The following is a 14,406-nucleotide window of genomic DNA, read 5'->3' as shown; positions in this document are numbered from 1 at the left end:
AGCAGAAGAATTGACACGGTTATTCAAAGCAAATTCAGCCAATGAAAGAAATTTCACCCATAATTGCTGGTCATCAGCAACATACAACCTCAAGAATTGTTCGACAGACTGATTAAGACGTTCAGTCTGCCCATTACTCTCAGGGTGGTAGGCAGAGGAAAAAGACAATGAAATTTTACATTTTTGACAGAAGGCCCTCCAGAATTTGGACACAAACTGCACACCCCTGTCAGAAACAATATTTTCCGGGATACCATGCAATCGAACAATTTCTTTCACAAAAATAGACGCCAGGGTTTTGGCATTCGGGAGTTTAGACAGGGGAATGAAATGGACCATCTTGCTAAACCTATCGACCACTACCAAAACTACAGTCTTACCCTCCGCCGGCGGTAGGTGAGTTATAAAGTCCATCGAGATATGGACCAGGGTCTACTGGGAATGGGTAGGGGTCGTAGGTTACCAGCAGGGCGAGTCCTAGGTGTCTTGGACCTGGCACAATCCTCACAGGCTGACACGTAGGACTTGACATCCCTAGTTAGAGTGGGCCACCAATAAGATCTAGAAACCAGATCCTTAGTGCCCTCAACACCCGGATGTCCACAAAAGGCAGAATAGTGACACTCACCCAACAGCTGGAGACGAAATTGTACGGGAACAAACAACTTATCTGTTGGGGTGGATACTGGTGCCAGATGTTATTCAGACCTAATGCGAGCCGAGATATCCTGGGTAAGAGCTGCTAAGAAGATTTTTGCTGGTAGGATGGATTCAGGTGGTACCTCAGTAGGTTGAAAAGCCTGGAAGCTCCGAGATAATGCGTCCGCCTTCACATTTTTACTTCCCGGCCTGAACGTGATGGAAAAATCAAAACGAGTAAAAAACAGAGCCCATCTGGCTTGACGGGGATTCAACCTCTTAGCAGACTCGAGAAACATAAGGTTTTTATGGTCAGTGACAACAGTTACACAATGCCTTGCCCCCTCCAGAAAATGCCTCCACTCCTCAAATGCCCATTTAATGGCCAGCAGCTCCCTATTCCCTATGTTGTAGTTTCTCTCCGTGGGAGAGAATTTCCTGGATAAGAAGGCACATGGTCTCAGATTAGTGAGGCTAGCAGGACCTTGTGAAAGGACTGCTCCTGCGCCGTCCTCAGACGCATCCGCCTCCACAATAAAAGGTTTCTCCTGATCAGGCTGGATCAGAATGGGAGCGCTACTGAATGCCTTTTTTAATTTTTCAAATGAAGAAATGGCCTCAGTAGACCAATTCTCCAAATCTGCCCCTTTCTTAGTAAGGTCGGTCAACGGTTTAGCAATTACGGAAAAATTCATAATAAATTTACGATAGTAATTGGCGAAACCTAAGAACCGTTGTAAGGCCTTTAAGGATGAAGGTCTCACCCATTCCTTAATTGCTAGTACCTTACCAGGATCCATCTTGAAGGCGTGAGGAGTCAGAACATGCCCTAGAAACAGAATCTCCTGTACACCAAAGACACATTTCTCTTGTTTAGCAGATAGCTGATTCTCCCTCAACACCTCTAATACTTGTTTAACCTGAGACACATGGGATTCGAAGTCAGGAGAGAATATCAAAATGTCATCAAGATAGACAATAACAAATTTACCTAAGAACTCCCTAAGAATGTCATTCATGAAGTTTTGGAACACAGCTGGGGCATTGCTGAGTCCAAAAGGCATCACCTGATATTCAAAGTGTCCTACCGGAGTATTGAACGCCGTCTTCTATTCGTCTCCCTCCTTGATTCGGATTAGATTGTATGCCCCTTTCAGGTCAATTTTGGAAAACCAGGTTGCCCCCAGAACCTGGTTAAATAAATCCGGAATCATTGAGAGGGAGTATCTATTCTGGACAGTGATTTTATTTAATCTCCGGTAATCGATACATGGCCTAAGACCACCATCTTTTTTCTTAACAAAGAAAACCCCCGCCCCCATAGGAGAGACAGAAGGTCTAATATGCCCTTTACCAAGGCTCTCCTTAATATAATCTTCCATGGCCTTGCGTTCGGGCATAGAAAGATTATAAATTCGTCCTTTAGGAAACTTGGCCTCCTCTACTAGCTCTATGGTACAATCATAAGGTCTATGGGGGGGTAGAACCTCCGGGGTTGGTGATGAGAATACATCAGAATATTCTTTAACAACAGTGGGTAAAGTATAAGACTTTACTGAGACCCCAGCCTGTACCACGGACAAGCACGAGTCACACTTAGGCCCCCATCTCACCAACTCCCCATTGGACCAATCTATAGTGGGGTTATGTAGTCGGAGCCAAGGCAACCCTAGTACCAACTCAGCCTGTAGGTTCTCCAGGACTAGAAGCGAACATCTCTCTGAGTGGCACACACCCACGGTTAGAGAAATCTCCGAGGTACATAAGCTCACCGTACCACCAATAAGAGGAGTAGCATCAATAGCCATGACATGGATAGGAGTTGGTAAGGCAAACATAGGAATACCCAATCTTACAGCATACTCAGAGTCAATAAAGCTAGCCGCTGAGCCAGAATCAATAAAGGCCTTACCCGGCCATTTATCTACTCCCAGAGAAATCGTAATGGGTACCGAAAGCTTACATTTAGAAAATTCAGGGTGTACCTGGTCTTTAGGTTGCCTTGCCTTAGGAGACTTGACAGAGAGGACCTTCTTAGGACACTGGTTGATCCAATGGTCAGAATCTCCACAGTAAAAGCATTCTCCACGTCTGCGGCGAAGATTCCCTCGGGTCATGCCAACCTGCATGGGTTCCTCGGTGGAGACCTCAGCATTGTCTCTGGGATAGGCCTCTGGCTGGACCACCATCTGGGAAGAGAACTGTTGTTCCTGTCGTCTCTCTCTAATCCGTCGGTCAAGTCGGACAACAATGGTCATCATCTCCTCTAAGGTCTCTGGAAGTTGATAACTGACCAGAAGATCCTTTAATTTATCAGACAGACCTGACCTGAACTGACTCTTCAGGGCTGGTTCGTTCCATCCTGAGGGGACACACCACCTTCTGAATTGGGTGCAATAATCCTCCGCTGGTAAATTGCCCTGAACCAGTGCCTTTAGAGCCGTCTCGGCTACTAGAGCCCTGTCTGGTTCATTATAGAGGGTACCCAGGGCCTGAAAGAACCCCTCCACAGAATATAAACAACTGGCGCCAGCAGGTAAAGAGAACGCCCAGTCCTGGGGATCACCCTGTAATCAGGAAATGATAATGCCCACGCGTTGACTCTCGGGGCCAGAGGACGCGGGGTGCAAACGGAAGTAAAGTTTGCAACTCTCCTTAAAAGAGAGAAACTTCTTCCGGTCTCCAGAAAAGGGTTCTGGGAGCTTAATCTGGGGCTCAAAATGCGTACTGGAGGCCTGAGGAGTGGAAGAACCTTGCCCTAACTCAAAAGAACTGAGTTTTTCCCCTAACTCCTGCACCCTCTGCGTCAGATTAGAGACATGGTCAGTCAGGGTCACCAGAGGATTCATAATACAGTGGTTATTGGGCCTGTTAATCTGTAACGGTCGCGTACACACACACACAGGGGGGAGGGAAGTAACCACTGCGCTCCACCCTTACCCCTGGCCCTGCCTACTTGCCTCGCGAGTCCTAATGACAGGGGACAACTGGACGGCAATCCCTAACTTGGAATAAGTGCAGGGATGACAGACAGACAAACAACAGGACGTGAACGGACCGAGTCAATACCAGGAAAGCTACAAAGTACAAATGGAGCAAGCAGAGAATTGTCAGGAGAAGCCGGGGTTATAAATACCAGGAGAGACGTGAAGTACCAAAGGAGTCAGCAGAGGAACGTCAGGAGGAGGCCGGGGTCAGAATACCAGGATAGCAGCAAAGTACACAAGGAGCAGGCAGAGGATCGTCAGGAATTCAGCAGGAGGTAAGTACGCCAGGAAAGACCAAATCACAGGTGGAACCTAAATTAACAGGCAACCTGTGGCCAGCAGGCTGCCTGTATTTATAGTGGGGAGTGAGGGTCATGTGCCGTGGCCAGCGTCACATGACCGACAGACCAACCAGTCGAGCACCGAGTGATCAGCTCGGCGCTCAAGACAGACTAGGAGCAGGGAGCCACCCAGCTAGTAAAGCCGCCCTGGGAATGAGGTCAAACACAGATCCTCATTCCCAAAGCTAAGCAACAGGTCTGCGGGTAATGGGGGACCGAGTGCACCTTCGGAACCCCGTTACAACATGTTAATATGAAGGAGTCATCTGATTGATTATATTACTGTAGTAAAAGTCATAAATATCTTCTTGAAATAAGTATCTCCATTCAAAAAGAAACATAGTTCAGCATGTAGAAGACTTTTTGGGTCAAATTATACTCTGACATGTATATTCAATATATGATTTTGGTTTTACTCTTTGTAAGGGTGTGGTCTATAGAAAAGCAATTTGTGTCTTAAAGGGATTCCCCTTGTAATTATGTTCAACATCATATACAGATCAAAACCATTCAGTATAGCAATTAAAAAAATCTCCAGCACAACACAATGGCCCATATTTAATAATGATGTCTAATATTTGGTTGCATAAACTTGGACTAGGCAGCCACACTTTGCACAAAACTTTGCACAGTGGTGCTTTTTGCTATGAGTTAGACACATTTCTCTTTTTTAACCAACTCTAGGTCATTATTTTACTACAAAAAAAAGATCCACGATAACATTGGCATAGCAATCCTTTAAATAGAGTCCCTTCCACATCTGAAAAAGGCCTCTGGAAATATGACATTGTCATCTTAAAAGAAAATTTAGACTAGCACATCCAAAGTCACAGGTGCACATCCATAAAGCTAGCATGCAGACAGCAAACATAATAGCACACTGTTATACATGCAAACAAAAGAACTAGGGATTAGGGATTATTTTGGATTACCCCGCCAATCTGTCCTGGGTTTCTGAGCAGAGTATAAATGGTTTAAATATAGCTGGTTTCTACACCGCCCCCTGAACATTGTAGGTTTAGGTTAGGCCCAGGAGAGGCAGTTCTGTTAGTGTTAGGTACCCATCTGCGGAAGCCATCTTGATGTTAATAGATGGGTCCAGCACACGTTTGATCAAAAATGTGCACGAAAAGCTTCCATTTTTCATATATAGTAGGTATAGCACCACTGTAATCCAAAATAATCCCTAATCCCTTCTTCTTTTGTTTGCATGCATTACAGTATGCTGCCCTACATTTTTGTATATTGTCATCTTAAAGTAATTGATTTTTAATTACAAAAATTTGGGGAGGAAATTATTCAGTAAGATGTGCCAAGACCTCTCAATAAATTTGAGCATCTTCTGGCAGGCTATGCGCCACAATATCAAACCTACACCAATGTAGCTGGAGTGTAGTTGAGCTATAATTAATAGCAATTTCTAGTGTAAATTATAGTAACTAGAAAAGCTAAAATTTCTGGGGAAATTGTGTAAAGTGTTCTTGCCTCCACCAGTAGTCTACAACTGGAGTAGGCAGAGTAACTGGGTGGAGTGGCTTGAGTAACTGTTGTGTGCTTGGAGTGGCTGGAGTAACTGTGGAAAGGTTAGACTTGGCAGAGTAACTTTATGGAGTGGGCAGAGTAACTGTTTGGAGTGAGTAAAGATAGTAAACATTACACTAACCAATTAATTGATCAAATTTTAAAAGTGCACATGGCAAGCTTGATAGAGTGAGAAATGCATTTCAACTTTTATTTATTTATATAGCACATTTAATTGCAATGTTGTTGCCCAAAGTGCTTCACAGTTACATTAAAACATACATTTATAAAAACATTAGCAGTCGATTTGTGTAGGTTGTCTTGAAAATGAGGGAGTGGTGGCCATTTAGAAATCATGTCCTGATTTTTCAGCTCACACTATCTTCTGCCACTCTGCTGGCTGCTCACACACCTGGGTTACTATTGCAACTCACTCTACAGCAAGGGCAGAGAAGAGCGGTTAAAAACAAACTGCTCCAACTTGCTCACTTCACTGGCGGTTGCCATCTTCAAACGGTTGTAGTTTGAAAATGATAAATCCTACAGCGAAGAGCTTTATATTGTGAGAATCACAAGACCCAGACCTACATTTTTCTGAAATATTAAAAATGAAGGCACAGTCGCAGTTTAGAAATTGTCCTTCAAATTTGAGGTGGCTAGAGTGGAGTTTCAATGGGCGGTGTGAGTTGCAAACAAATAGTCATATTGTGAAAACTATCAGGACTATGGCTTAGCCATGGGACATTTTTAGTGGCAGCAGGGATAGCTGGACATTTTGATCCAAGATTTGTGTAGGTAGGCTTGAAAATGAGGGAGTGGTGGCAGTTTAGATATCATGTCCTGATTTTTCAGCTCACACTCTAGCTTTTGTCAGCTCCCACTCTAGTTTTGAACCTTCCGCCATTCATTCCTATGGGACCAATTTTGCCACAAAAACGCTGATATTTCGTGAACCATTTGGCGAAATGTTCCACAAAGTAATAGCACACCAATCGGGAACAATCCACACGTTTCGGTATATTACTGTCGTGGTGTAAAAACTGTGGGAGGAGTTACGGTGGTAAATTTAGCTATAAAATTAAGAATATATATGTGAGATAACAGTAAGTGGTCTTGCCATGCAAGAACACTTAAATATATCCTGCTAATCCATGCCCAATTTTTTTAAAAAGGTGAGAGTAGAGTATAATAGCAAAATGTCACTTTTTTTGTGTAAAATGAAATTCGCAACTTTTGTACACCACAGTTCTGACAAAGAACCTGTATAAATTAACCCCTGCTTTCCAATTAGAAAGGTAAAAAAAAAACTACTTACAACCATTCCAGGGTGTGAAGGTCTCGGAAAACTCCTGGCTTCAGCGTGGTTATTGCATTATGACTCAAGTAACTGTAAAAAATAATCAATATACAATGACTGAGTAGGAAATGTGTCTACTGGCAGCAGGTCCTACACACATGACTAGTACCACTTGGGTACTTACAGTTTTGTTAAGTTGTAGAGTCCTCTGAATGCATTGACTGATATAGTCTTAATCCTGTTATGCTGTAGATACCTATTAAAATTGAAGACAGCATATTTATCGCTTTTATAAGATATGACAATGGTTGTTATGTTGTAGAACACTAGATGGTGCTACAGAATATACAACGAATGATATGATCAGCCAAGTACATAGTATATACATAGTATAAAAATCTATATAGAACACATAGCATACAAATCATATGATGCATATTTTATTCCCAATAGGCATTTAATTGATAGATTAAAAAACATTTTGATGGCAATTAGCCTGGGTGCCATTAGGTCTATTTTTCTGCTTAGATTTGCCAGTGGCAGATGGAAGCTGACGCAGAGCACAGCCAATCAAAGTGAAATCTTAAAAATAGTACATTCAATTAATCTTTGATACTACATTTAACCCCTTAAAGAAGCAGATATTTTGAGCCTTGTTTTTAATGCTGCGTTCCAAGAAGTAACTTAAATTTTTACTTTCATCCTGCTTTTTTAATGGCACCATTTTAGAGCACATGTAATGTTTCAAAAAGCCTTTATTAATTTTTTAGATGAATGGAAAAGCAGCACCATTGGTTTTTTTCTTGTATTTTTATCTTTATAGAATTCACCACAAATTACCTTAGTTTAATTTTGCTATTACAGTATAATTATGATGACACCAAACTTCTATAGATTTTGTTTATGTTTTTTCTATCGACAGATCTGTTTGAGGACTTGTTTTTGGGACCAGCTCTTTAATTGTTATGATTTTGGATTACATACAATTTATTAATGTCTTATTCACACAGTCAGTGTTCGGTCAGTGATTTCCATCAGTGATTTGAGCTAAATCCAGGTGCGGCTCTAAACACAGAACAGGTGCAGATATTTCCCTTACACCTTATCTCTTGTAGCCTAAAACCCTTGTTTTGGCTCACAATCACTGGTGGAAATAACTGACACGTGAATAAAGCCTAAAGCTTATATTACACCTACAGATAATACTGAAGATCACCAGGAACGCTTGTTAGCGATGATCTCACAGTGTAGTCCTGCTGCCAGTTACCCAATGAACGATGGAATCTTTTAGCATGTTTAAAAATACTTGTTTGCTGACGGCAAATCATTACTTTTATGGGGCTGAGCTGCTTCTAGGCCACGTGAATGATGAATGTGACGTGACTAGCCTAGGAAAAGCAGCAAGAAGGTCACAGTGCTCACAGGGGCGCCACTGTCTTCTCAAACATCTGATAAGTGGGGGTCCCTGGTGTCGCACCCCCACTGATCAGATACTGATGACCTACCCTGAGGATAGGACATCAGTATAAAAATGTCAGAAAACCCCTTTTACTTTGATTCCTTTTTGGGAATGCTATTCTGCTATTTTTTTTTTTACAGCGTTTACTATGTGGGATACATAATATGTTAGCTTTAGAGTGCAGGTAATTGCAGTTGTACAAATTTTATATCTTTGTATTTTTATTTATACTGCTAGAGGCTTGACCCTGTGATCACTTAATTGGATAACAGGCTTGCTATTAGGTACAGACTTAACAGTTGACCGGCGGGGGTCCCGGGTGTCTTACTCCCACCGATCAGATACTGATAACCTATCGAGAGGATAGGTCATCAGTATATAAGTTTCTGAAAACCCTGTTAAGGTACTATCAAATTTTATGCATTTTAACATATTTTTGTCTGATGTCTTGGACCAAAGCTATGGTTGGAGTTGCTTTGTAGATATATAAAATCCATACAGGCTGCTGTATAAAATCTAGGGGGGACATTTATTATATTCTGCGGAATTTCGTCACATTTTGCGACATCTGGTATTCCTCACCACTTTTCGAAGTGGTCTGTGTTTTAGAGCTAATTATGGATTAGACCTGGATTATGGCACATTTACTATGTGTGACTTTTGCAAAAGTTGCAAAAAAGTTGTAACCTACGCCAGGCAACCCCCTGGTCTACTTTTACACATATAGGAGTAAATCACATTGCACTTACATCAAATATATTATTAAGGTGCACTAGTTCATAAATTTGGTTCAGGAAAACAAACCAAAGCCAGACTTAAAACTGACACTAATGCCCCTTTCACACGGGCGAGTATTCCGCACGGATGTGATGCGTGAGGTGAACGCATTGCACCCGCACTGAATACCGACCCATTCATTTCTATGGGGCTGTTCACATGAGCGGTGATTTTCACGCATCACTTGTGCGTTGCGTGAAAATCGCAGCATGCTCTATATTCTGGTTTTTCACGCAACGCAGGCCCCATAGAAGTGAATGGGGCTGCGTGAAAATCGCAAGCATCCGCAAGCAAGTGCGGATGCGGTGCGATTTTCACGCACGGTTGCTAGGGGACGATCCGGATGGAGACCCGATCATTATTATTTTCCCTTATAACATGGTTATAAGGGAAAATAATAGCATTCTGAATACAGAATGCATAGTAAAACAGCGCTGGAGGGGTTAAAAAATAAAATAAAAAAATTTAACTCACCTTAGTCCATATGATCGCGGCCCGACATCTCCTTCTGTCTCCTTTGCTGAACAGGACCTGTGGTGAGCATTAATTACAGGTAAAGGACCTTTGGTGACGTCACTCCGGTCATCACATGATCCATCACATGATCTTTTACCATGGTGATAGATCATGTGATGACCGAAGTGACGTCACCAAAGGTCCTTTACCTGTAATGAATGCTCACCACAGGTCCTGTTCAGCAAAGGAGACAGAAGTAGATGCCGGGCCGCGATCATATGGACTAAGGTGAGTTAAATTATTTTTTATTTTTTTTTAACCCCTCCAGTGCTAGTTTACTATGCAGGCTGTATTCAGAATGCTATTATTTTCCCTTATAACTATGTTATAAGGGGAAATAATACAATCTACAGAACACCGATCCCAAGCCCGAACTTCTGTGAAGAAGTTCGGGTTTGGGTACCAAACATGCGCGATTTTTCTCACGCGAGTGCAAAACGCATTACAATGTTTTACACTCGCGCGGAAAAATCGCGGGTGTTCCCGCAACGCACCCGCACATTTTCCCGCAACGCCCGTGTGAACCCAGCCTAAAACAACTGCAATTATGGGGGATAAATGTCCCAAATAACACATGGTGCTTTGAAAAAGGGCTAGTGTAGCCTGAAATGGCTGCTGTTAGAGTGACACTTTTATGTCCTAACACAGGGGTGCACAACCTTTTTTGGTCTAGGGGCCGCATTGTCACATCGATCTATTTCAAGGGGCCGCAAATAAAAAAAAATATTGATTGGCGCTCATCTGCCTATTACACAAGCCAGTGCAAAGTGACTGGGGAGGAGTGATCGCTGCCACAGTCATTCCGCCTTCATTTAGATTACACAGGGAGATGTGCTGCCAATAATCGTATATCTTTCATCCTGATAAAATATGCAAATCAGCCGACAAATGAGCAATTCCTTGTTTATCGACTGATCAGCTGCACGATTATACTGGCCAGATATAAGATATGAGCGCTCCTATGAACACTTGTTCCCAGTAATTGTCCCAAATATTGTACTGCAGCATAGCCCCTGAAACCGAAGAGTTATACTTACCTGCTCCCCGCTGCTTCGGCCCTTCGCACTGCCCCCACTGTTTACACCTGGCAGTGCATGGACATAGTCATACACCACTCCAGCCAATGACTGGCTTAGGTGGTGATGTGGCCACAAGCAGCGTGTCACTGCTGCAAGTGACCATGGCCATGCACTGCCAGGTGTAAACAGCGCAGGAACCAAAAGATGGAGGCAGCGGGGGCAGCGCAGAGGAGCAGAGTGGAGCAGGTAATTATGAATCTTCTATTTCAGAGGCCATGCTGCAGGAACTTGTTAAAAATCATTTTTACCAGAAAAATTGCGACATTTCCTTCCATCCTGCCTCCTATTTATAAATCAGAGTTTTCCTTCACTGCAGAGGACAGAGCTCACTGGTTATTACCATCTCCTGCCAATCCAGTTATAGGTGCCCTGCAGTAACCAGTAAGCACATTACCTTGCTAGTGGGGAAGGCGCCTATTGGTTAACGCTTGAATGACCAGGCCCGAAAAGGCCTTAATGACCAGACACTTTTTTGTCATTTAGTTGTCATTTTGTTCACGTGAATGGGGCGGTAATGGTGACGGTTTTGATTGGTGTGGGTGTTTTTTCTTTTATGTATTATTTTTTTAACTTAATATATTTCTGCTACATAATATGTCCCCCAAGAGGTCATAAAAAGACCTTGGGGGACACTGTTACTTTTTAAAATTTTGCACTTTTTACTTTTTATTTTTTACTTCTATTTGAATTTTATTAATATTTTATTGTATTATTTTTTTTTAGAATTTTCTATAATTTTTTTAAATATATTTTTGACACATAATATGTCCCCAAAGGGGTCATAAAAAGACTGTTGTTGGACAGTGAACACTCTTTTATTTAGCACTTTTTCCTTTTTATTGTATTTATTTTTTAAATCATTTTTTAACTTTTTTTAAAATATATTTTTACCACATAATTAGTCTCCCTTTGGAGCCCCAGTTACAGGGAAACCAGCCTGCTGCGGGGGCTTTGTACCAGGGCAGCGCTCCTCTGTTCCCGAGACACCCAGCGATCACGTGATCGCCGGGTCCACACTGCAGAGCGCTCATAGAGGAGAAGGCAGAAGCGCTAATAAAGCGCTACTGTCTTCTCCTCGGCTTCCCCACTCTCACTAATAGCCGGGAACCCTTTCCGCTTCTGCTACAGTGAAGGAGCAAAACCTGTGATCCATCTGCTGTGCGGCTCTCTGTGCAGAAACACAGCTGATTGCAGGATCAGCTGCGTTTCTGCCCAGCTTTGCGGGGGCCGCAAACCATGGCTCTGGGGGCCGCATGCGGCCCGCGGGCCGCAGGTTGTGCACCCCTGTCCTAACAGAATGATTACTAAATAGACCTTCCTGTGGTTCTCTTTGTAGGTTTCCAGAGCTGAAAGCAGATGGTTCCCCATTCTCTGGTCAGATCATTAGGAAACCAGGTGACCCAATCGTAGGGTGAGACCCGTTTACTCATGACATAGTCATGGGCCATGGCAAATCAAAGGGTTAAAAGCCAGGATCGGAGCTTGGACCTCCAACCGCAACTGTAGAGCAGTAGTCTGCTCTAAGAACCAGACCTGTTAGTAAAAGCCGGGTCATAGAACAGGAACACTTCATGACCTGCTCACCCCTTTCTACTGCAGCAACGCCAATTAGGAACAGTCTTCAATTCATAGATGTGATAGTGTATGAAATGCAAGAAAGTATCGTAACAGTTGATACGAGAAGCAATATTCCATGACTGAACCTCTATGAATGAATATGTCACAGCTCTCCTGGGCCTCGTTCACATACTCATAGTAAACAGTACATGGTGCATATAGCTCCAGCAATGCAGTGTTGAATAGTGGATCTACCGTATATAGCGCTGCATATGTGCACGTCCTAGTGACTATATGGACAAGGCCCGGAAAGACCGAAACACCTCAGTCATGGAATATTGATCCTCGTACCATGGAGATAATTAACACTACTTTGCTGTTCTGATTAAATTCATGCATTTTTATTTATCTCATCTATTGATTGATAATTTAAGACTATAGGGGTCATTTATCAAACTGGTGTAAAGTAGACCTGGTTTAGTTGCCAATCAGATTCCACCTTTCATTTTTCACAGCTCCTTTGGAAAATGAAAGGTGGAATCTAATTGGTTGATATGGGAAACTAAGCCTGTTCTACTCTCCACTTATATCCTAATTGCAACCTATGTATGGAAGTGTGCTGTGATTTGACATACACCAATAACAACAGTTTTGCATAGCAGGTCAATGGCAGAAAATAATAAAAAAGTAGCCATCTTACCATTCTCATAATTATATTTAAAGTTTATATATCCCTTTGAAACACTGCCCTACAGTTTTTGGTATACATCTCCTATGCAGACCTCTGTTTGTCAGGTCGATGCGGCTTCTGCTCCATGGTTAAAGACTATAAACCAGCACTGTGTGGATCTCATGGATTACACCCTGTCTTCTACCCTCTATTTATTGATAACCTACTTCTTAGGAGACATCTAAGTAGAAAGCCCCGTGTGCACAGCCAGATGATAAAAATAAGCTCAGACAGGTTCTATAGATGTCACAAGATGACTTTCTTTATACTTGTGTAACGTGTGAATCTCTGTTTAGAACTGTGGGTGGTGAAGTGAGGAGAACAGCTCATTTTTTCTCTTTGGCATTTTATACCCTTGAAAAAAATGAGATTTTCTTTTAAGCACGTCAATATGCATTATGCTGTAATACTGTAATTGCTTCCGTTTCTTAAAGTCAGAGGTGGTGACGGAGATGTGTAAGCTATAATAGTTCTTACTGATGGATAGGGGTTATTTATAGGCTATTGTCATCAGTGCTTGAAGCATTAATTAACCAATCCAAAGACAACCTCAAGAAAGTGAAGTAAGTTAACTTGTAGCACAGCCTGGCATCTGCTGACAGATGCTCTTTAAAGAAACTATAGTTCTTTAAAGGGCATCTGTCATCTGTGAGAGGTGTTTGACTTAAAGGGTTATTCCCATGTAGACATTGATGGCATATCCACAATATATCCAGATATATCTAATAGGTGCGGGTCCCACCTCTGGGACCCACTCCTATCTCGAGAATGTGGCCTTTGTTGCCAGGAATGGTATTTACTTCTATGGGATTTCCGAAAATAGCCCCTCTACCTGGCTACTTTTATAAGTCCCCTAGAAATGAATGGAGAGAATGGCACATGGAAGAACACCTTTCCATTCCTGGGAGTGCATGACAGGGCCCTGTTCTTGTGATAGGACCAGGTCCCAAAGGTAGAGATCAGGTCCCAGACCAGACATTTGTGGCATATTTCATGTCATAAATGTACAGATGGGAATAACCCATTAAAGGAAATGTCTAAAAAATAGAAAGATTTATTAAGACTGGAGTTCTCATTCACCAGTCTTGATCTCCCTGCGCACTGGAGGACGATGAGCCTAACTTATTAATCGAATTACTAAATTAGACACAACTCTGGCACTTTGTGAACCAGAAACTCAAATCTACGCCAACTATGGGCTGGCGTGGACTCGAGCTATAACTTATGCCAGTTTCTGGCATAAGTTATAGTAAATTCAGTGGATAGTGGTAGGCTCTGCCCCACAAAGCCCTACCCCTTTCCCATCCACTTTACAAAAGTGATGAGAAGATCAAAATTTTGCAAATTATAATGCAAATAAGGCATGTGCCGTAACTTGTAACTTTTTAGTGACACAGTAGTGGCAAAAATAGCTTATTAAATACCCCTGAATGTGTTTGCATTTAATTTTAAAAACTGAATGTGAAAATTGGAACATTTCATTTATTTATGTAAATGGTAAAA

General features: G+C 42.3%; 1 protein-coding gene across 1 annotated transcript in view; it reads right to left on the bottom strand.

The window, feature by feature from the left end:
- RXFP1 (relaxin family peptide receptor 1) overlaps window positions 1-14,406 on the bottom strand; it is a 476,211-nt gene that overhangs the window by 73,249 nt on the left and 388,556 nt on the right. Inside the window, exons 6-7 of the mRNA XM_040418599.1 lie at window positions 6,970-7,041; window positions 6,804-6,875 (exon numbers count right to left, since the gene is read on the bottom strand). Coding sequence (XP_040274533.1) covers window positions 6,804-6,875; window positions 6,970-7,041 — 144 coding nt within the window. The remainder of the gene's footprint in view (window positions 1-6,803; window positions 6,876-6,969; window positions 7,042-14,406) is intronic.

This window comes from Bufo bufo, chromosome 2 (assembly GCF_905171765.1).
Source record: "Bufo bufo chromosome 2, aBufBuf1.1, whole genome shotgun sequence".
In the NCBI taxonomy this organism is placed as follows: Eukaryota; Metazoa; Chordata; class Amphibia; order Anura; family Bufonidae; genus Bufo; species Bufo bufo.
Note: the sequence above shows the minus strand (reverse complement) of the source record. Positions and strands in the feature narration are given on the sequence as shown.